General features: G+C 38.2%; 1 protein-coding gene across 3 annotated transcripts in view; it reads left to right on the top strand.

Annotated features, from left to right (window-relative positions):
• Nucleotides 1-24,269, top strand: part of LOC113027060 (receptor-type tyrosine-protein phosphatase eta) — a 46,143-nt gene that overhangs the window by 11,363 nt on the left and 10,511 nt on the right. Inside the window, exons 5-21 of one of the 3 annotated variants that reach the window (XM_026176488.1) lie at nt 10,895-10,916; nt 11,048-11,248; nt 11,389-11,646; nt 12,934-13,194; nt 13,562-13,813; nt 15,101-15,361; nt 15,734-15,982; nt 17,269-17,529; nt 17,897-18,148; nt 18,997-19,257; nt 19,632-19,880; nt 20,731-20,991; nt 21,373-21,621; nt 22,288-22,542; nt 22,898-23,170; nt 23,431-23,700; nt 23,800-24,063. In XM_026176488.1, the coding sequence (XP_026032273.1) occupies nt 10,895-10,916; nt 11,048-11,248; nt 11,389-11,646; nt 12,934-13,194; nt 13,562-13,813; nt 15,101-15,361; nt 15,734-15,982; nt 17,269-17,529; nt 17,897-18,148; nt 18,997-19,257; nt 19,632-19,880; nt 20,731-20,991; nt 21,373-21,621; nt 22,288-22,542; nt 22,898-23,170; nt 23,431-23,700; nt 23,800-24,063 (4,099 nt within the window). The remainder of the gene's footprint in view (nt 1-10,894; nt 10,917-11,047; nt 11,249-11,388; nt 11,647-12,933; nt 13,195-13,561; nt 13,814-15,100; nt 15,362-15,733; nt 15,983-17,268; nt 17,530-17,896; nt 18,149-18,996; nt 19,258-19,631; nt 19,881-20,730; nt 20,992-21,372; nt 21,622-22,287; nt 22,543-22,897; nt 23,171-23,430; nt 23,701-23,799; nt 24,064-24,269) is intronic. The other 2 variants (XM_026176489.1, XM_026176490.1) reach the window with 2 other exon arrangements.

The following is a 24,269-nucleotide window of genomic DNA, read 5'->3' as shown; positions in this document are numbered from 1 at the left end:
TTGAAAATGTGACGTCATTCAGGGATAAAACCGCAAAGGATTCTGGGAACTTGTGGCAAGAGGTACTAGCGCACGCAGGCTTTCAATTGAACTCACTTACACAGCGATAAAAAGAAACCCAAAAAATGGCAAGAAGCTGTTGTATTATTAACTGCAATAGCCGGTGGCATGACAGCCACAGGAAGCCGACGGGTAAAGAGATCGGTTTTTTTTTCTTTTTTTTTTTTTATGGATTATGTCGTTGAAGTGAAATTTTTTTAAGCCATGTTTCCGAAGTAAGAGCCGATGGATGGTCTGGATATACCAAATATAACGTCTCAGAACACCCCAGCTCACATGTTAGTCTGCTCCAAGCATTCCCACAAAGGTCAGAGTTTTGTAGTAGTTAATACGTCATTTTTCTTAACATAATTGGTGATATAGGTTACAAGCAAGTCTGGCGCTGAACAGAAATTGTCGCGCTATGCTCCTTTGTTTATTGTGCATAAATAGTGAATTGTTCTGACACAATATTGCGTTTCGCTTCTGTTATAACCATGGTACACTGACAAAAACATATACTTTTATTCACAGGATAAAACAGTTGTTTTGTATCACTAATTGTCCATTGCGATTACAATATTATTGTCACTGCTACATTTCTGTGATGCTACTGTAACCGGTTTCTGCTTCATCCCGCTGCAACAGTTCGGCCCAAACAGACTCCTCGACTCTGCGTTGTGTAGTGTTTTTAAAAAGACAGTCTCTGATCGATCGTTGCCACTTTATTTCCTAAATGGAAACAACGTGTATTATCAGTGCACAGGCTCGCCATACACCACTCCGCAGAGCACACTCTCGTATGGCTAAGGCAGACTGGCAGCGATTACTGCAGCAATATTACAATTTCTAATATACAATAAAATAACAGCAACAACAAATGTACCTGAATGGAAACAACGGTGTATTATCAGTGCACAGGCTCGCCACACACCACTCCGCACAGCACACTACGGCAGAACATCTCATTAGCATTCCGCTTTAGCATACAGTTTCACACATTAATAAACAAATGAAAAGTACATAAAACTGGTGTTGGACATGTGTCCACTAAGCACTTATTACACTCGGTGCTCGTCAGCTAATCAAACATGTTTTATGTGTCTGTACTACTTAGCTATATTGTGTGCGGAACAATACAACTCACCTCTCGTATGGCTACGGCAGACTGGCAGCGATTACTGCAGCCAGCCACACCGAGAGGGGGGGCGCTGTTTCCCCATTACACTGATATTTGTGGCAAGTGGAATAATACCACATAAACACTGTTACACTACCAGAAATTATTTCCACTACTAATTAATTACCGTTGAGCTTAAAGGTCCTATTAATAAACTGTTAATGAATGTGTATTTATGAAGACGATTTGTGAGACTGGTAAACTTATGATATGTACAATAGTCTTTCGTTCTACGCGGTGCATTTCAAGGTCCTGCACCCATCCGTCGGTAAACTGTACCCGGGCATGTTGCAGTGACCTGAAGTTACTAAAGTTCATGAGTGTATGCACTCACTCCAAGAAGCGTATAATTATAAATCTGAGCGTGGTGAAAGTTGGGCAGCACGCTGATGTCTTTTGTCCACTCTTTCACTCCTTTGATTTTTTCCTCGTATCTTTTCTTTGTCTTTTCGCCGTCTGTCTTTGTACGGACCGGCATTGTTCTCCTTTTGTTTTGTACATTCCTTTTTTGTGCGGCAAAGAAAAAAAAGAAGGTATTGGAACCGGAGAATGAACGTTTTGCGGTGCTGCAAATGTTTGCATTTGATGCGGTACTTGGATTGTTTTGCCACGAGTTCCCGGCATGCAATGCGCGAAAATCACGTGATTGCTAAAGAAGGGGGAGGGTGCAGCCAGCCTCCTCGGCTGTAATTGGTCCAGCCCAGAGTCGATCATGACCAATTGGCCAATCCAACACCTTTCATTATATATACCCTTCCTAAAAAAAAAACCAAAAAAAAAACCCATCGGCCCATAAAAACAAAAAATCGCCAGCGGCCCACCGGGCAAATGCCCGGTATGCCCGATGGCCAGTCCAGCTATGGTGAGGAGGGCTGTCTTTCCGGCAAGCTGCAAGCCTTATGCCTGAAATGTGGGTGACGTTTGATGACGCGCGGTATCTCAATGACGTCTGATAAGTTTCTTTCTCCTGATGCATCCTGCTGGCTTTATACAAATTAGAAAGCCTTCCAGTGTTTTGAGTCCCATTACTGGTCTAAAGTGCAAAAGTCACAAATCAAACCCTCCTTTGTAGAATGGTGCACCCTCCACCCACTCCCAGGCCCCTTCATCTGCATCAAGACTGTCCAGTTTCAAATTGACATCCCCAGACCTTCTGCATTCAGCCAGCACTGCGAGTCGAAGTGCAGCTTGTACAATTTGAATTACAAAGAGTCACAGTTCCCCGTCCATGTAAATGAGACACAGGCTCCTCTCCGAGCCTGAAAGGCCTTATTGTCAGCAGATAACTATCTTTTTATCATTGGCATTTGAGCAAGTTATAACTAAACAAGGCTGTCGGAGGACAAAAATATGATTATTTTGCTGTTGTTTAATTTTTGCATCATAATGTCTTTCCAGAAAAGTGATTAAAATCAAAATACTATACAGCTGCCTACGTCAGTCAGTTAAGGCTGTTCATCAGCATCATGGGTGGTAAAATGTATAGCATTTATAATCTCACATAACTAAATATTCTATTTCAGTAACAATTCTCTAAAGAGTTCAATAAGTCAGTCAGTTACTCAACTACTGTTGGTAAGATTGGTATAAAAACGTGCATAGACTGGTTTGCCCATTAAACAGGTTAAAAAGGCTTGTTAAGTGATAACTGCTGACCACAAAAGGAGACTTTTGCTAATAAAATAAACCGCAGAAAGTGTTGCTTTACACCCAATGTTTCACTTTCACACATTTCAAATATCAAACTGCTCACACACACTGGTGTGATGAGTGTAACGCACTGGCCCTCTGTGCCCAGCATTTTGTGGGTGTGGGTATGTATGCATTCATGCACTGTTGCATTACGAGGAAGCTCTTAACGGTAAGAGCATTGTGCTCAGATGGGTATCTGCAGCTGGCAGCTCCACACTTGGCAGAGGGCAGCACAGCGCTGGGGACCGTAAATGCTACGTAACTCATTTCCGTATATTCTGATGTGGCTTCTGATAGGAGCTGCTAAACAGCGGTGTGGGAGGCTGGTACCTGGAGACAAACACCACTGATAGCAAAAGACAGCAGCTAATTTTAGACGCAGCATTCAGCATTATTTTATGATTCATCGTCCTATATTGTCTGAAAGGATCATAGTTATGTAGGAAAAGAATAGAATAAGCAGCGCATCAGATGTTGTTACTTGTTGAGCTATGTTGTGGGCCCAGTTCCCACATGATAGGATATCTCACTTTATATTATTAGGCAAGTAGTGTGGTTATCAGTTCCCCTGACATGAGCTATAGAGTGTTACATTTGTTCGTCATTTATATCAACGAAATTTGATGGATCATGATCTTTATTATAAACGTTTAACTTGTGGTTTTATATAGGGTTAAATGAAGTATCTCGCAGTCTTAAAGAAGAGCAGTGTTGATCACTAAAGGTATGTTGTGCTTTGGATGTTGGTGAACTTACAGCTTTGCTGAATTAACAGCAAACGTTCAGGGTTAGCAGGCAAAATTAGTCACTCGTATGTATGGTGATAATCTGAATTATTTTTATGGTGATTGCAAAATATGTATCCCAAGGATGAAAAAATAAAAGTTTAATATATGACTTAATTTTTTAACTTTTTAATCTTTATATTGTTTTAGTGTACACTGAGGGCCATGGCAGCATTGCAATGTCAAATTCCTGTGTATGACTGTACATATGGGCACTGACAATAAAGCTGACTTTGACTTTTGACAAAGCTATTAGTCGACACAAGTAAGTGATGTTTTGGCAACAGCAGCGCTTTAAGTAGACACGGTGAAGTTTTGATTTATTGGCTCTAGACCTTTGCATGACTAAACAGGCTGTAGGTATGAAGTAAAGCCAAATGCCTGACCTCCCTTAATATGGTCTAAATGTCTTATCAGGCATCTCTGGGTGGGCTCAGGAAGTTACATTAGAACAGAAACAATGAGCAGGTCACTCATATGCAGGCAATGACCTTTTAAATAGAGAACAGTCTGCCAACTTATTGCTAGAGAAAAATAGCAGCTTGAACAAAACTTGTCCACGTCATGCTGTACTTTAATGTTTGTATCACAAAAAAACTGCTAATATCACAATCCACTAACACACTATATACACACAGAGGTTTTAAATTACTCTGGATAATCAGACCTCTACTCAGGTTCAGGTTAAGAGGTGCTATAAAAGGAAATACCAGATCACACTCAAACCTATTAATCAATAACAATGGTAAATGGATGCACTTTGTCTCACCTTACCAGACACAACAAACCAAGGTATTGGGAGCTACAGGTCAAGTTCAGTCACATAAGAAGAAGATTCAAGTATTACCCACATATTATTTTACACTCTGGGATAAAGAAAAAATCTGATCTCACAGAATTATATGAAATGACCACAATATATTTATTATTGCCAATTGTGGTCAACAGGTCAAAGTAATTTATTGACTGGCTGTAATCATGCGATTGGACGTCTTTTATAGGACAGAATTCAGAAAGAGATCAGTTTAAGGTAGGTTTTAATTTGTGTCCAATTTTTAATATAATAGGGCAAGCATTGCTTGGCTTACTTGCTCTATAGTAAGTCTTAACTCACACATACTGTTAGGACTACATAATCAGAGCACGTGTTAAGTACCAAGAAGTTAGCATACCCCTGCCTGTGATAAATAATAATACAGTTAAGGACAGGAGATATCAAATAAAGAAAAAAGAATTTTAAAAGAAAGAATAAAGTGACGGATCACTTTCTAAAAAACTGATAAAACACAAGAGTGGAAAAGGTCAAACAGAGAAGGAGCAAAATCAGAGGAAACTATCAATATTTAATTTGTTCCTTGTCAATCGAAACACCTAATACTAATCTTCAACACACACAGACCTGCACACATAATCGTTAGAGTCAGATAACGTGATTTTGCAGAATTTACAGCTGGAGAGGAATCTACTTTCTCCACTCAGCAGGTCAGCAAGGGCACAAGACCCATTTTTAATAGTTTGTGTAATTTGAGAAGTAGAAACAAAGTATTGTGCAGTATTATGTAAAGTAGTGAAGTATTATGAGCGTATAGTGTTAAAGGCTGATTCTTGAACAAACAGCTTTAGAGGTCATTTCTTATTATGCAGGAAGGAACTCGGACATTATCAGGAGGTACAAGGAATCATAAGGAATCAGAACGTGGTAGGGCGTGTTTAGGGGTGATGTAATGTTTACTCAGTGGTCAGTACAGCCATTTCCTCCTCCTCCTGCAGAACGGCCCAGTCAAAGGGCCTAGATAGTGTACATGGTGAAAGGGTCATTGCCACATGGAGAACTACAAGAAGAAACTGAAGATTGTTTCAAACAGCAGTCTGTCGTCGCACTGGAGTTGTTTAAAAACGCCCATCAAATGTAATATGAGTAGGATAAAAGACTTAAACAGCAAATTTACTGTTTCTGCACAACAGTTCTCTAACACTTTTCACATAGAAGAGCCACAAATAATACCAACAATGAAAAACAAACCTGAGATGGGTGGAGTCGCTGTGGATTCAAAAGGAAAATGAACCATTTCTTGGGCACTATTTCCCAAACGGGACTTGGAGCTTTGGTTATTTTTGCTCTCTGAGTCAGTGTCAAGGCATAATTGCTTAAGATGATGCTTTGTTTATTTACTCAAGAGAAAATAAGTGATTCTTAGGAAGAGGGCCAAGGGAAATACAACTCCAGGGAGTCATAGCTTAGAAAAGTCACATCCCCCGAGGTCAGCTTTGCATGAAAACGTGAGATTGTCATAGTATTAAGATGCAGCTCTTACACAATGGTATGTGACCTTTACCATATTCTTCTGATGCTGGAAGAAGTTCAGTTTTTCGTTTTCGTTTTACTTAACACAGTTTAACATGTGTTTACTACATTTACTTACTGTACCAGGGCATTGAAAACATATTTTAAAGTACAAACCGCCTATTCAAAAGTACTTCTTAATTTTTGTATTACCACAAAGTCCTATTTGTAGCATCTCTGGTGTCCATCTAAAACAGCTGAAGGGCTTTCACCCACTATTATAAAACTCTACGTGTTCCATTTTCTTAAGGGCCTCTTCCTTCTCTTCCATGTCTTTTTTTAAAAGTGAACTTTTTTGGGTTACTAACATTAAAAACTTGGTTTTTAACATGAGCTCCAAGTGGGACATTTAGTCAGTAATCCCCACCCCTCAACAGCACCATGGTAACATGCCAAATTCAAATAATCTTATCTAAATCTAATTCATAAAGCCATTTAAACTCAAATTTGTTCTAAGATCATTTTTAAGGTGATCTGTTAATGTGTAACTTTGGTGACCCCCAGTGGCATTATGAAGTACATCCAGAGAATGCAGACTTTAGAGATTCTTCATGGCGTCCTAACATGTAGTATGGCTGAAAAAGAAACATTTCAGTATAAACTTAAAGTCATGGCAATTGTACAGAAAGATACAAAGTTAAAAGACTCTCAGTGTTGGCACAAGATCACTGTTTATCTAAAGAGTTTATCTAAACAGGTTGTCCAAACCCAACCCCAACATTAGCATGGTGTGGAATGCTTTTCTATTACTAACAAACTACCTGTGGTGGAAAAATGTCACTAAATTAGAGATGCTTAAAACATTAACACTCTCTCAGAGTGTTTGTCCTGTTAGGCAGAAACAGCAGAAGTGTAGTCATGCACATATATATACTTCCTCATACACTCTGTTCTTCCTGTTAAAGTGCAAAATCCACCCAGCTTACTTGAGTTTTCATTTCACACTACATGACCTAGTGTAGTGGTTGGTTGGGTAGTTAGTCTTTGGGTTTAGGTCAAAAAGAAAATAGTTGCAGCTTTAAAATATTGTTTACTGAGCATTGTAAAAAAAAAAACTAAATAAAAGAACATCAGACAAGTCAGGCTTTACTGAATGTTTATATATTAGATCCTGGGGGGAGACACAAATCCTTTTTAGGGTGCGCCAGAAGGCCATCTGGCGTAAAAATCAAACATCCACATGTGGCGACCCTTTGTGAATAAGGGAGCAGCCAAAAGTAGCTTTAATAATACGTTAACACCCTCCATCTGATCGTGAGGCTTTTGAAACCTTTAACTTTGACGTCAGTGTGCGAAACCTTTGTTCTTCAGAAACAAGAACACTAGCAAAGAGGACTGAAAAACTTTCCCACATTTTGTCACATTACAGCCACAAACATGAATCAATTTTATTGGAATTCCACGTGAAAGACCAACACAAAGTGGTGCACACGTGAGAAGTGGAACGAAAATCATACATGATTCCAAAAACTTTTTATAAATAAATCACTGCAAAGTGGGGTGTGTGTAATTATTCAGCCCCCTGAGTCAACACTTTGTAGAACCACCTTTTGCTGCAATTCCAGCTGCCAGTCTTTTAGGGTCTGTCTCTACCAGCTTTGCACATCTACAGACTGAAATCCTTGCCCTTTCTTCTTTGCAAAACAGCGGCCACACATAACGTTTTGTATTTTGGCTAAAAAGTTCCATTTTGGTCTCATCTGACCAGAGCACCTTCTTCACATGTTTGCTGTGTCCCCCACATGGCTTGTGGCAAACTGCAAACGGGACTTCATATGGTTTTCTGTTAACAATGGCTTTCGTCTTGCCACTCTTCCATAAAGACCAACGTTGTGCAGTGCACGACTAATAGTTGTCCTATGGACAGATTCCCCCACCTGAGCTGTAGATCTCTGCAGCTCGTCCAGAGTCACCATGGGCCTCTTGGTTGCATTTCTGATCAGCGCTCTCCTTGTTCGGCCTGTGAGTTTAGGAGGACGGCCTTGTCTTGGTAGGTTTACAGTTGTGCCATACTCCTTCCATTTCTGAATGATCGCTTGAACAGTGCTCCGTGGGATGTTCAAGGCTTGGGAAATCTTTTTGAGGCCTAAGCCTGCTTTAAATTTCTCAGTAACTTTATCCCTGACCTGTGTGGTGTGTTCTTTGGACTTCATGTTGTTGTTGCTCCCAATATTCTCTTAGACAACCTCCGAGGCCGTCACAGAGCAGCTGTATTTGTACTGACATTAGATTACACACAGGTGCACTCTATTTAGTCATTAGCACTCATCAGGCAATGTCTATGGGCAACTGACTGCACTCAGACCAAAGGGGGCTGAATAATTACGCACACCCCACTTTGCAGTTATTTATTTGTAAAAAAAAATGTTTGGAATCATGTATGATTTTCGTTCCACTTCTCACGTGTGCACCACTTTGTGTTGGTCTTTCACGTGGAATTCCAATAAAATTGATTCATGTTTGTGGCTGTAATGTGACAAAATGTGGAAAAGTTCAAGGGGGGCAAATAGTTTTGCAACCCACTGTACAATATTAGAGAAGTGAGTTCTCCAAACTTAAAATATTTTATTTACCAAGAATACCACAAGGATGAAAATGTCATGGTATCACAAAGGGATTTGGAATTTTAAAAATAAAGGGATTTGATTGGTTTTAATGTTGTAACAGTCACTGAATTTGTGTACGTTAACCCATCTTTTTAATGTGATGTCTTTTCTAAAATAAAACCTAAATATTTATCTTGTGTTATATGATAAACATTTACAAGGATGTTTATCAGTTTTATGGCACAACTGCTTTTTTGAATAAATAAGGAAATACTCACACAGATGCATTTCTAATTTAGATGATAGGTAGTAAAGAAATATCGTTGTATGTTGAAGAGACACAGTCAAACGCTAAACTGTCATTTGCCTCTCACTTTGTTTGTGATCTAATCATTTTTTTAGTTACCCACTTTGCTACTATAAATGTGACTTGTGGCTACAGTTAGTAAATATTTCAACAAACCTTTACTATCATATCATAAAACCACAAAGATTCACCTCATAATTCTGTGGCAGATGCAATAAAATACTTGCTGAAATGATTTGCAGCGACCATGACTGTCGTTTACAATTATGAAAGAACCTTATTCTGAGCCTGAGTTGCCTCTAATGCATCTATCGGGGTGTGAGTTTGTGCGTGAATGGTTTAGAAAAGTGCTTGTATAAATGTGTGTATGATCGGCTGAACAAAGCTTGTAGTTTAAAGAAAGACCTGTGATCAGGTTATATGTCTTTAGAACGTGTTTATCTTCGTGAAGATTCCCTCTGGGATTAATAAAGTCTCTCTGGTTAAGTCTGTCTGGTTTTAAATTGTTCTGTAAAACATGTAGCATTTTGCCAGCATTTTACTGAGTATCTGGAACTTGGAAATGAGTAGTTTCAATTTTCTCCTGTGTGTTTTATCAGGCCACTTCATTCTCAAATAATCAAGTTTGGAGTCAGTCAGCATTTTAAGTTGTTCAAGTGACCAAGAACCAAAGATCATGAGACAGCTGTGCTCATTATTGGACTGAATGTAAAAAAGGGTCACGATCGGTGAAAACAGAAAGAAACTGTTATGATTTTTTTGCAGGGTAAATATTCACATAGTGAAGAAAAACCTAAAAGCAAATAGGTTCATTGCGCAGTCAAGAACAATATATTCACAAATCAAACCATATAAACAGACGTCAAACAAAAAACAAATCTAAAGCCTCTTTAACTGAAAAAAAAACATATTTCCTCTGCTTTCAGCATCTGAATGTTTAAATTAGTAAGTTTACTAGTGTAGTTCATAACTAGGTTAGAACAATATCATTTCATTGCATTATGGCTTCCAAAATTGTCACTAGTTGACTGAAAAACTTGCTAAACTGAACACTAAAACATTGTGTTTTAAGGTCTGTTCCGCCATTATTAGAAGTTAATAATTGGCCATATCTGTGAGCCTTGTGAGGGAGACAATGATGCAGGTTTGAGCTATGATGCCATGAGTTTAATATTTAGCTGAGTGGGAAACAGTTTGAAAGGTAACATATCAGCAAGTAACTGTGAGCTATTTAAATTTTGGCTAATAAGTAATGTGGAATCAAAGCTTGGTATTTGGCTCGATACCAGGATACAGATGAAATACAAAGCTGACGTGCATGTTGTATTTATATATGCTGTGAGCAGCTTTACTTTATCCCCGAGGAATCAGATATCATCATGAAATCCAAGGAGGAGGAAGAACAATATTCAGAACAGCAGTTCCCCACATTTCTTCGTACCTTCAAGGCTGTTGAAGGATTAGAGATGGTTAGTTATTAGCGGAGTCTACTTCCTTGTTTGTACTAACTAGCACAAAATCGTGTTCTTTTCAGCTGTTACAGTGAAACTTTATCACACGCTACTGAGCTTTTGTGTGTTTTTTTTTAACCATCAAAATAGAAAATGTGATACCTAAACAGATCTGTGTGTAAACATTTTGAGGTTTCTAATTTAATTTCTGGTTCCTGAACACTTACACATTATGTGTAGGAAAATGTACGGATGAAATAATTCCCCACATGAGTGTGATTTGCAAGGAATTCTGGTCGAGAAACAGCTTGACGCTGCCATCAGGTCAAATCATGTTTTGGCTGGTTTGACCTGATAGCAGGTTCACTCTCCTTTCACGCAGAAGGAACAAAAAAATCCTGCATACACATCCAGCTTTGAATTTCAGCAGTGACCTGTGACATCGAACAGCTGGTTGGTTTTGATGCTTTGAATCTGTTCAAAACTAAATGCTGACCTCTGCTGGTGTAAAAATGATTTACCTTGTTTTTTTCTGTGTTAATCTCTGCAGAGCTCCCAAGCACAAAATATCTGTAAGTACTGGTTCCTCATTTATTCATGTGCTCTCTGTTTAATATTTTGACTTTTTATAGCTCAAAACTGAAGTTTTGTGAATTTCTCACTGTTGTCTTGAATGTCTTGGTTTTCTTGTTCTTCTTTTTAGCAAATTGTGCAACAGGAACCTTAAATATAACAACCACCACAACAACAGCAGATGTCAAATTTCAACTTGACTCAAACTGCAGCTTAACAGTTGGCGGTAATATGTCTGAAAAAGGTTTAATAACTGGTCTGACTCCTGGAGCTGTCTATCACATTGTCTTAAACTGTTCAGGCTCCTGCAATGTGTCAAACATCGCAACAAGTAAGTCATTTTATTTTTCTTAAATATATAAACTAATGATTCTGTGAGTTGGATGACAGTGATGTTAATATTAGTTTATAACCAATAATGAGAATATGATGAACTGATTTGTTTCCTGTTGACGTATCTCTAATTCACAGAGCCAGAAACGGTCAGTTTAACAGTCACTGATATCACAACATCCTCTATGTTTGTGAGCTGGACTAAACCAGTGGGAAACAGCTCCTTCTATAAAGTACAGTGGACAGATGGAGGAACAAGTGCCCCTGTAACTGTCAGTGACACGTTTAAGATCATTACTAACCTGACTGCTGGTGTCCAGTATGAAATAAATGTCACTGCAGTGGCAGATGATAATCATACTGAAGGACAGAGTGCTACTGTCACCAACTACACAAGTAAGCGAGCATTTACATGTTTTCATACTGTGAATTAGTGACTGTCTGCTGAGAATATCTGGTAAAATAAGGAGTCTTCTATCATCATAAGATAAGTTAAATTGAAAGGAAAGTAGAAGAAGAAATCCAGATGTAGAAGAAGAAGCCCTTTGAAGTGAGAAGGTTGGATCTCTCACCGATGTGTCCTCATATAACAGCTGTAGTTGTGCTCACTCTGTGTTTGAGTAACAGCTCCAATAATGGTTTGCATTTCTTTTGTACGTCTAGTTTAGATCTTCCTCTGAACTTCCAGCTGCATGAAATGTTACAGGGTCAGCATGTTGCTGCTCGTGTGTTTTTACTGTAACTTTGAGACAGAGAAGACTTGAGCTGATATTTTAATTGTTACCCATGTAGTGACTTCTCCCTTACAGAGCCTGAAGTAGTCAGATTACTCAGTGTTACTGCTTTCACAACGTCCTCTGTATCACTGAAGTGGACTGAAGCAGAGGGAAACAGCTGCTTCTATCTTGTAGAGTGGACAGATAGACATTTAAATGAGAATCACAGTGTGAATATCACATAAATAACCATCAGTGCACTAACTGCCTGTATGCAGTACAGATTTAGTTACTGCAGTGGCTGGTGATGAGCAAACTACAGGAGCTGCAGAGTTAATTTCACTGTATACAAACAGGATGTGCAGGAATTCCCATGCATTTTTTGCTCAAATAAATTCTACAATGAATTAATGATTCAGTCTAAAAAATGATCAATCTGTCTCTATTAGTGTTGTATGTAACACAGGCCTTTAAGGTGGCAGATGGTTGCCACTACCTGAGCCTGTTTCTGCTGGAGGTTTCTTCCTGTTAAAAGGGAGTTTTACCTCCCTACAGTCGCCAAGTGCACAAAGGAGGCTGTTTGATTGTTGCCGTTTTCTCTCTTTTAGTGTAGGGTCTTTACTAAAGTGCTTTGAGTTAACTAATTTGGCTCTATTTAAAGAAGATAAAATTGAATAGAATTGACTTCTCATGCAATTACCCTCTACTCACAGAGCCTAAATTAGTCAGGGATCTCATTGTCACTGAAACGAAAAACTATGAGAGCTGCAGAGTTAATTTTACTGTATACACATAAGATATGCAGGAATTCAACATCTAAATGAATTTGTAATCAGTGTTTTTCAAATGCTGTCCCTTAGGTGTTCTTTACTAAATGTGCTTCATATTTGATGGTGTCATTTTCTAATTTTAAAATATATTTATGTCAGTTTTCGTGTTTTTGCATCTTCCTCTCTGTAACACACAGAACCTGAAAAAGTGAATGATCTTACTGTCAGTGAAACCAGGACGTCCTCTATATTTCTGAACTGGACTGAGCCACAGGGTCAAAGGTCATTCTATAGAGTAGAGTGGACAGATGGAACAATAAACATGAATAAGACTGTGACTGAAACTAAAGTAAATGTCACTGAGCTGACTCCTGGAGTGAACTACACTTTCACTGTCACAGCAGTGGCTGGAGATAACAGTACACAAAGTGACGTAGCAACACTTTCTCAATACACAAGTAAGATGAAGAGTATGACCATTTCTGATCTGGGGTCTCGTGCTCTGTACTGTGTCACTGTTTCATTTTTTATCTTGTAGTTTATTATTTGTCAGCTTTTTAGGATAGTTTTTTTTCTAGTGAAGCAGTTACTTCAAAAATTATAGAAATTATTGTGACTTGAAAGACTTCAAATCTAAAAACACTTTTTATTCATGTGTGACATGGGTTTTTTGTTAAAAAGCATTTTATGATTTATTCACATATCCTCTCAGGTCTTTCTTAATTCAGTCCTCTTGGTTCTTACCTGTTGCAGTCACTGCTTATTGTTCTTGGCTCAGCAGTTCTTTTGTTTTCTTGTTCCTCCTCATGTACTCTCCACTCATAGAGTCTGAAGTAGTCATGAGTCTCTCTGTTGTTAACGTCACAACATCGTCAATTTTTGTGAGCTGGACTAAACCAGTGGGAAACAGCTTCTTCTATAAAGTACAGTGGACGAACTTCTCTGTAAATGTCAATGAGACATTTTATAATATTATTAACCTGACTGCTGGTGTCCAGTATGAAATAACTGTCACTGCAGTGGCTGGTGATGATAATTATACTGAAGGACAGAGTGCTACTGTCACCAACTACACAAGTAAGCGAGCATTTACATGTTTTCATACTGTCAATTAGTGACTGTCTGCTGAGAATATCTGGTAAAATAAGGAGTCTTCTATCATCATAAGATAAGTTAAATTGAAAGGAAAGTAGAAGAAGAAATCCAGATGTAGAAGAAGAAGCCCTTTGAAGTGAGAAGGTTGGATCTCTCACCGATGTGTCCTCATATAACAGCTGTAGTTGTGCTCACTCTGTGTTTGAGTAACAGCTCCAATAATGGTTTGCATTTCTTTTGTACGTCTAGTTTAGATCTTCCTCTGAACTTCCAGCTGCATGAAATGTTACAGGGTCAGCATGTTGCTGCTCGTGTGTTTTTACTGTAACTTTGAGACGGAGAAGACTTGAGCCAATATTTTAATTGTTACCCATGTAGTGACTTCTCCCTTACAGAGCCTGAAGTAGTCAGATTACTCAGTGTTACTGCTTTCACAACGTCCTCTGTATCACTGAAGTGGACTGAAGCAGAGGGAAACAGCTGCTTCTATCTTGTAGAGTGGACAGATAGACATTTAAATGAGAATCACAGTGTGAATAACACATAAATAACCATCAGTGCACTAACTGCCTGTATGCAGTACAGATTTAGTTACTGCAGTGGCTGGTGATGAGCAAACTACGGGAGCTGCAGAGTTAATTTCACTGTATACAAACAGGATGTGCAGGAATTCCCATGCATTTTTTGCTCAAATAAATTCTACAATGAATTAATGATTCAGTCTAAAAAATGATCAATCTGTCTCTATTAGTGTTGTATGTAACACAGGCCTTTAAGGTGGCAGATGGTTGCCACTACCTGAGCCTGTTTCTGCTGGAGGTTTCTTCCTGTTAAAAGGGAGTTTTACCTCCCTACAGTCGCCAAGTGCACAAAGGAGGCTGTTTGATTGTTGCCGTTTTCTCTCTTTTAGTGTAGGGTCTTTACTAAAGTGCTTTGAGCTAACTAATTTGGCTCTATTTAAAGAAGATAAAATTGAATAGAATTGACTTCTCATGCAATTACCCTCTACTCACAGAGCCTAAATTAGTCAGGGATCTCATTGTCACTGAAACGAAAAACTATGAGAGCTGCAGAGTTAATTTTACTGTATACACATAAGATATGCAGGAATTCAACATCTGAATGAATTTGTAATCAGTGTTTTTCAAATGCTGTCCCTTAGGTGTTCTTTACTAAATTTGCTTCATATTTGATGGTGTCATTTTCTAAAGTTAAAATATATTTATGTCAGTTTTCGTGTTTTTGCATCTTCCTCTCTGTAACTCACAGAACCTGAAAAAGTGAATGATCTTACTGTCAGTGAAACCAGGACGTCCTCTATATTTCTGAACTGGACTGAGCCACAGGGTCAAAGGTCATTCTATAGAGTAGAGTGGACAGATGGAACAATAAACATGAATAAGACTGTGACTGAAACTAAAGTAAATGTCACTGAGCTGACTCCTGGAGTGAACTACACTTTCACTGTCACAGCAGTGGCTGGAGATAACAGTACACAAAGTGACGTAGCAACACTTTCTCAATACACAAGTAAGATGAAGAGTATGACCATTTCTGATCTGGGGTCTCGTGCTCTGTACTGTGTCACTGTTTCATTTTTTATCTTGTAGTTTATTATTTGTCAACTTTTTAGGGTAGTTTTTTTTCTAGTGAAGCAGTTACTTCAAAAATTATAGAAATTATTGTGACTTGAAAGACTTCAAATCTAAAAGCACTTTTTATCCATGAGTGACAAGTTTGTTTGTTTTTTACCAAATTAAGTTTTTGATTTATTCACATATCCTCTCAGGTCTTTCTTAATTCAGTCCTCTTGGTTCTTACCTGTTGCAGTCACTGCTTATTGTACTTGGTTCAGCAGTTCTTTTGTTTTCTTGTTCCTCCTCATGTACTCTCCACTCATAGAGTCTGAAGTAGTCATGAGTCTCTCTGCTGTTAACGTCACAACATCGTCAATTTTTGTGAGCTGGACTAAACCAGTGGGAAACAGCTTCTTCTATAAAGTACAGTGGACAAACTTCTCTGTAAATGTCAATGAGACATTTTATAATATTATTAACCTGACTGCTGGTGTCCAGTATGAAATAAATGTCACTGCAGTGGCTGGTGATGGTTCTACTAAAGGACAGAGTGCTACTGTCACCAACTACACAAGTAAGCGAGCATTTACATGTTTTCATACTGTGAATTAGTGACTGTCTGCTGAGGATATCTGGTAAAATAAGGAGTCTTCTATCATCATAAGATAAGTTAAATTGAAAGGAAAGTAGAAGAAGAAATCCAGATGTAGAAGAAGAAGCCCTTTGAAGTGAGAAGGTTGGATCTCTCACCGATGTGTCCTCATATAACAGCTGTAGTTGTGCTCACTCTGTGTTTGAGTAACAGCTCCAATAATGGTTTGCATTTCTTTTGTACGTCTAGTTTAGAGCTTCCTCTGAACTTCCAGCTGCATGAAATGTTACAGGGTCAGCATGTTGCTGCTCGTGTGTTTTTACTGTAACTTTGAGACGGAGAAGACTTGAGCCGATATTTTAATTGTTACCCATGTAGTGACTTCTCCCTTACAGAGCCTGAAGTAGTCAGATTACTCAGTGTTACTGCTTTCACAACGTCCTCTGTATCACTGAAGTGGACTGAAGCAGAGGGAAACAGCTGCTTCTATCTTGTAGAGTGGACAGATAGACATTTAAATGAGAATCACAGTGTGAATAACACATAAATAACCATCAGTGCACTAACTGCCTGTATGCAGTACAGATTTAGTTACTGCAGTGGCTGGTGATGAGCAAACTACAGGAGCTGCAGAGTTAATTTCACTGTATACAAACAGGATGTGCAGGAATTCCCATGCATTCTTTGCTCAAATAAATTCTACAATGAATTAATGATTCAGTCTAAAAAATGATCAATCTGTCTCTATTAGTGTTGTATGTAACACAGGCCTTTAAGGTGGCAGATGGTTGCCACTACCTGAGCCTGTTTCTGCTGGAGGTTTCTTCCTGTTAAAAGGGAGTTTTACCTCCCTACAGTCGCCAAGTGCACAAAGGAGGCTGTTTGATTGTTGCCGTTTTCTCTCTTTTAGTGTAGGGTCTTTACTAAAGTGCTTTGAGCTAACTAATTTGGCTCTATTTAAAGAAGATAAAATTGAATAGAATTGACTTCTCATGCAATTACCCTCTACTCACAGAGCCTAAATTAGTCAGGGATCTCATTGTCACTGAAATGAAAAACTATGAGAGCTGCAGAGTTAATTTTACTGTATACACATAAGATATGCAGGAATTCAACATCTAAATGAATTTGTAATCAGTGTTTTTCAAATGCTGTCCCTTAGGTGTTCTTTACTAAATGTGCTTCATATTTGATGGTGTCATTTTCTAATTTAAAATATATTTATGTCAGTTTTCGTGTTTTTGCATCTTCCTCTCTGTAACACACAGAACCTGAAAAAGTGAATGATCTTACTGTCAGTGAAACCAGGACGTCCTCTATATTTCTGAACTGGACTGAGCCACAGGGTCAAAGGTCATTCTATAGAGTAGAGTGGACAGATGGAACAATAAACATGAATAAGACTGTGACTGAAACTAAAGTAAATGTCACTGAGCTGACTCCTGGAGTGAACTACACTTTCACTGTCACAGCAGTGGCTGGAGATAACAGTACACAAAGTGACGTAGCAACACTTTCTCAATGCACAAGTAAGATGAAGAGTATGACCATTTCTGATCTGGGGTCTCGTGCTCTGTACTGTGTCACTGTTTCATTTTTTATCTTGTAGTTTATTATTTGTCAACTTTTTAGGGTAGTTTTTTTTCTAGTGAAGCAGTTACTTCAAAAATTATAGAAATTATTGTGACTTGAAAGACTTCAAATCTAAAAACACTTTTTATTCATGTGTGACATGGGTTTTTTGTTAAAAAGAATTTTATGATTTATTCACATATCCTCTCAGGTCTTTCTTAATTCAGTCCTCTTGGTTCTTACCTGTTGCAGTCACTGCTTATTGTTCTTGGCTCAGCAGTTCTTTTGTTTTCTTGTTCCTCCTCATGTACTCTCCACTCATAGAGCCTGAAGTAGTCACGAGTCTCTCTGTTGTTAACGTCACAACATCGTCTATGTTTGTGAGCTGGACTAAACCAGTGGGAAACAGCTTCTTCTATAAAGTACAGTGGACAAACTTCTCTGTAAATGTCAGTGACACGTTTAAGATCATTACTAACCTGACTGCTGGTGTCCAGTATGAAATAAATGTCACTGCAGTGGCTGGTGATGATAATTATACTGAAGGACAGAGTGCTACTGTCACCAACTACACAAGTAAGCGAGCATTTACATGTTTTCATACTGTGAATTAGTGACTGTCTGCTGAGAATATCTGGTAAAATAAGGAGTTTTCTATCATCATAAGATAAGTTAAATTGAAAGGAAAGTAGAAGAAGAAATCCAGATGTAGAAGAAGAAGCCCTTTGAAGTGAGAAGGTTGGATCTCTCACCGATGTGTCCTCATATAACAGCTGTAGTTGTGCTCGCTCTGTGTTTGAGTAACAGCTCCAATAATGGTTTGCATTTCTTTTGTACGTCTAGTTTAGATCTTCCTCTGAACTTCCAGCTGCATGAAATGTTACAGGGTCAGCATGTTGCTGCTCGTGTGTTTTTACTGTAACTTTGAGACAGAGAAGACTTGAGCTGATATTTTAATTGTTACCCATGTAGTGACTTCTCCCTTACAGAGCCTGAAGTAGTCAGATTACTCAGTGTTACTGCTTTCACAACGTCCTCTGTATCACTGAACTGGACTGAAGCAGAGGGAAACAGCTGCTTCTATCTTGTAGAGTGGACAGATAGACATTTAAATGAGAATCACAGTGTGAATATCACATAAATAACCATCAGTGCACTAACTGCCTGTATGCAGTACAGATTTAGTTACTGCAGTGGCTGGTGATGAGCAAACTACGGGAGCTGCAGAGTTAATTTCACTGTATACAAACAGGATGTGCAGGAATTCAACTTCTGAATCAATTTGTAATCAGTGTTTTTCAAATGCTGTCCCTTAGGTGTTCTTTACTAAATTTTCAGCATATTTGATGGTGTCATTTTCTAAAGTTAAAATTATAGTAATCTTAGTGTTGTTATTTTTGCATCTTCCTCTCTGTAACTCACAGAACCCGAGAAAGTGAATGATCTTACTGTCAGTGAAACCAGGACGTCCTCTATATTTCTGAACTGGACTGAGCCACAGGGTCAAAGGTCATTCTATAGAGTAGAGTGGACAGATGGAACAATAAACATGAATAAGACTGTGACTGAAACTAAAGTAAATGTCACTGAGCTGACTCCTGGAGTGAACTACACTTTCACTGTCACAGCAGTGGCTGGAGATAACAGTACACAAAGTGACGTAGCAACACTTTCTCAATACACAAGTAAGATGAAGAGTATGACCATTTCTGATCTGGGGTCTCGTGCTCTGTACTGTGTCACTGTTTCATTTTATCTTGTAGTTTATTATTTGTCAACTTTTTAGGATAGTTTTTTTTTCTAGTGAAGCAGTTACTTCAAAAATTAATGAAATCCTTTTTACAGGAAGACTTCAAATCTAAAAGCACTTTTTATCCATGAGTGACATGTTTGTTTGTTTGTTTTTTACCAAATTAAGTTTTTGATTTATTCACATATCCTCTCAGGTCTTTCTTAATTCAGTCCTCTTGGTTCTTACCTGTTGCAGTCACTGCTTATTGTTCTTGGCTCAGCAGTTCTTTTGTTTTCTTGTTCCTCCTCATGTACTCTCCACTCATAGAGCCTGAAGTAGTCACGAGTCTCTCTGTTGTTAACGTCACAACATCGGCAATTTCTGTGAGCTGGACTAAACCAGTGGGAAACAGCTTCTTCTATAAAGTACAGTGGACAAACTTCTCTGTAAATGTCAGTGACACGTTTAAGATCATTACTAACCTGACTGCTGGTGTCCAGTATGAAATAAATGTCACTGCAGTGGCTGGTGATGGTTCTACTAAAGGACAGAGTGCTACTGTCACCAACTACACAAGTAAGCGAGCATTTACATGTTTTCATACTGTGAATTAGTGACTGTCTGCTGAGGATATCTGGTAAAATAAGGAGTCTTCTATCATCATAAGATAAGTTAAATTGAAAGGAAAGTAGAAGAAGAAATCCAGATGTAGAAGAAGAAGCCCTTTGAAGTGAGAAGGTTGGATCTCTCACCGATGTGTCCTCATATAACAGCTGTAGTTGTGCTCACTCTGTGTTTGAGTAACAGCTCCAATAATGGTTTGCATTTCTTTTGTACGTCTAGTTTAGAGCTTCCTCTGAACTTCCAGCTGCATGAAATGTTACAGGGTCAGCATGTTGCTGCTCGTGTATTTTTACTGTAACTTTGAGACAGAGAAGACTTGAGCTGATATTTTAATTGTTACCCATGTAGTGACTTCTCCCTTACAGAGCCTGAAGTAGTCAGATTACTCAGTGTTACTGCTTTCACAACGTCCTCTGTATCATTGAAGTGGACTGAAGCAGAGGGAAACAGCTGCTTCTATCTTGTAGAGTGGACAGATAGACATTTAAATGAGAATCACAGTGTGAATAACACATAAATAACCATCAGTGCACTAACTGCCTGTATGCAGTACAGATTTAGAGTTTCTGCAGTGGCTGGTGATGAGCAAACTACGGGAGCTGCAGAGTTAATTTCACTGTATACAAACAGGATGTGCAGGAATTCAACTTCTGAATCAATTTGTAATCAGTGTTTTTCAAATGCTGTCCCTTAGGTGTTCTTTACTAAATTTTCAGCATATTTGATGGTGTCATTTTCTAAAGTTAAAATTATAGTAATCTTAGTGTTGTTATTTTTGCATCTATCTCTCTGTAACTCACAGAACCTGAAAAAGTGAATGATCTTACTGTCAGTGAAACCAGGACGTCCTCTATATTTCTGAACTGGACTGAGCCACAGGGTCAAAGGTCATTCTATAGAGTAGAGTGGACAGATGGAACAATAAACATGAATAAAACTGTGACTGAAACTAAAGTAAATGTCACTGAGCTGACTCCTGGAGTGAACTACACTTTCACTGTCACAGCAGTGGCTGGAGATAACAGTACACAAAGTGACGTAGCAACACTTTCTCAATACACAAGTAAGATGAAGAGTATGACCATTTCTGATCTGGGGTCTCGTGCTCTGTACTGTGTCACTGTTTCATTTTTTATCTTGTAGTTTATTATTTGTCAACTTTTTAGGACAGTTTTTTTTTTCTAGTGAAGCAGTTACTTCAAAAATTAATGAAATCCTTTTTACAGGAAGACTTCAAATCTAAAAGCACTTTTTATCCATGAGTGACATGTTTGTTTGTTTGTTTGTTTTTTACCAAATTAAGTTTTTGATTTATTCACATATCCTCTCAGGTTCTCCTTAATTCAGTTCTCTTGGTTCTTACCTGTTGCAGTCACTGCTTATTGTTCTTGTTCTAACAGTTCTTTTGTTTTCTTGTTCCTCCTCATGTACTCTCCACTCATAGAGCCTGAAGTAGTCACGAGTCTCTCTGCTGTTAACGTCACAACATCGTCTATTTTGGTGAGCTGGACTAAACCAGTGGGAAACAGCTTCTTCTATAAAGTACAGTGGACGAACTTCTCTGTAAATGTCAATGAGACATTTTATAATATTATTAACCTGACTGCTGGTGTCCAGTATGAAATAAATGTCACTGCAGTGGCTGGTGATGGTTCTACTAAAGGACAGAGTGCTACTGTCACCAACTACACAAGTAAGCGAGCATTTAAATGTTTTTCATACTTTGAATTAGTGACTGTCTGCTGAGAATATCTGGTAAAATAAGGAGTCTTCTATCATCATAAGATAAGTTAAATTGAAAGGAAAGTAGAAGAAGAAATCCAGATGTAGAAGAAGAAGCCCTTTGAAGTGAGAAGGTTGGATCTCTCACCGATGTGTCCTCATATAACAGCTGTAGTTGTGCTCACTCTGTGTTTGAGTAACAGCTCCAATAATCGTTATAGTTTTATCTCTAATAGGGTGATATTTTAAAACTTCTATATTGACATTTTTTGCAATATAGGCTAGAAAAAAATAAAAAAGACTGAATAATACAGAGGATGAGATTGTACAAGTGCTGATCTTTAGTCAGATTGTCTTTATCTAATTTTTATGACTTAAATGAAGGTGAAGCTTAAACTGCAAAGTCAAGTAGCCGCTTGTGTCGTTACTTTTAAACTCCCCTAAACAATGAAACAACTAAAATCAATCAACTTCTTCTTTAAATGTTAATATAAACCTACTCAAATTAAAGCTCTACACTTTATGCCTTATCCATAATTTCGAGTAGTGAAGGAAATTAAAATATATTTACAGTATAGCTGTCCAAACGTTTGGACATTTGTGTTATTAAAATGCCATTTACATCTTTATTCTACAGGGCCTGAAAAGCCTGGGAACATTAGTGTTACAGAAGGAACCAACACCTTAAGCATCAGCTGGATTTTGCCTCGAGGAAACATTAGTTATTATCAGGTCAAAATATCCAATGAAAACTTGTTTACAAACTCCAGTCAAACAATGGCCACAACAACCAGTTTCACCTATTTAAAACCCGGGAGACTCTATAATATCACAGTTACTGCTTTTGCTGGAAACCTCTGGAATACATCTGACCAGGTGTCATTTGCCACTGGTAAGCCCAACAACCTAATCTCTTTTCTTTATCACCATGTTTTTGAAGACCCTGAGAACAACTGTGGATACCATTAGAATGCTTCAAACATGAATAATGAGATTCTTGTGATAATAAATGTTAAATTGGGTACAAAAATATTATATTCAATTGCTGTTTTCAAATGCGTTATGCAGAAACACCTAAACAGTTAAAAACAGAAACAACAACAAAAAAACTGTGTAGATAAAGGTTGGCATCCTATCTGGAAACATAGGAGTATACTTATTTTATTACATTTTTATGGGACTGAACTGTTTTGTACTTCTTTAAAATAGCAAAATGACTTTAAGATGGTGTTATTTGTACCCTTTAGTTCCCAAACCTCCTGGGTCCATCATCTTTAGTAGCCGGAGCAACTCCTCACTCCAGCTGCAGTGGGCAACACCTGATGAGATGATCGGAGCTCCAGGCATCATATACAGTATCACCTATCAGGCTGTGGGTGGTCTCAGTCAAAACACAACTTCCACTCAAAATAACACTTTGCTTTCACTCCTTGACTCTGGAACCAATTACACTGTAACAGTAAAAACTACTGGACCTGGAAATTTAAGCAGCACGATTGTTCAGAATTCTTCTTTTACCTGTAAGTACAACAAAGAGAAAAACAAAGCCGTCAGACTGTCTGTTTTTAATGCGTGGTTTTACTGGCTAGCACCTAAGAACAATTCATATTAATCAACATATAATATGAGTGTTAGTGTTGGACAGTTTATTGTTAAGATATAGAGAGGAAATATGGTGTGAAGAGTTTGGTATGACATGTAACATGGATCTTTGATGTAATAAGTGCAAATCATTTAACTTCGGTTGTTTAACATTGTTTTCCAATTTGTCTTTTTTTAGTACCAAACCCAGTGAGGAATCTAATAGTCAGCCCTGAATCTACTACTTCACTAAATGTGAACTGGTCAAATCCACTGGGGGTCAAATCGTATTATATATACTTAGTTGACACTTACAATGACACAGGAGGACTTATTTACTCAACAAACATCACCAATAACAGCATTTCTGTACTGAATCTAAGCCCAGGAACTAACTACAGTGTCGCAGTCAGAACGAAAGCTGCAGAAGGAAGTGAATCTACGGTGGAGAAGGGATTCAGTTACACAAGTAAGAACTAAGATATAAACTCAGTCAAACTGTTGAAGTATCAGTGCTGTTTGGTCTGTGTTTTGTCACTTGAATACTTCAAACTGCAAATTTCTACAGTGCCCAAACCTGTGACCAACATCACAGTGGAGAGTGTGACCACGACCTCCATCAAGCTAACGTGGTCCAGACAAAATGATTACAAGCCTTCCTACTCCTACCTGGTCATAGCGAGACAGAGTGGCAGCGAGATAAAGAATGATTCGACAAAGAATGAGACGTACACCTTCTATAATCTGACCTCTGGAGAGCTGTACACATTTTCTGTGTTCACGGTTATAGCAGGGGTCAAATCCACAGAGGAAAATACACAGAGTTACACAAGTATGTCTTAAAAATCTCTGAAATGTGCTTCAAAGTCAAGTCTTCCTAATCCATCTTGCAATTTATAGTGATCCCCAACAGACTGTCAGAGCTTGGTTATATGTGATATTGTATTATTTATATGGATAGCATTTTTTTTTCTTAAAGGGGAACTGATAAGAGAAAAGAGTTCCAGGCACCACAGGCAGATATAGAAGCTTCAGTAA

Source organism: Astatotilapia calliptera, chromosome 7, assembly GCF_900246225.1.
Source record: "Astatotilapia calliptera chromosome 7, fAstCal1.2, whole genome shotgun sequence".
Taxonomy (NCBI): Eukaryota; Metazoa; Chordata; class Actinopteri; order Cichliformes; family Cichlidae; genus Astatotilapia; species Astatotilapia calliptera.
This window is presented reverse-complemented; position numbering and strand designations above follow the sequence as displayed.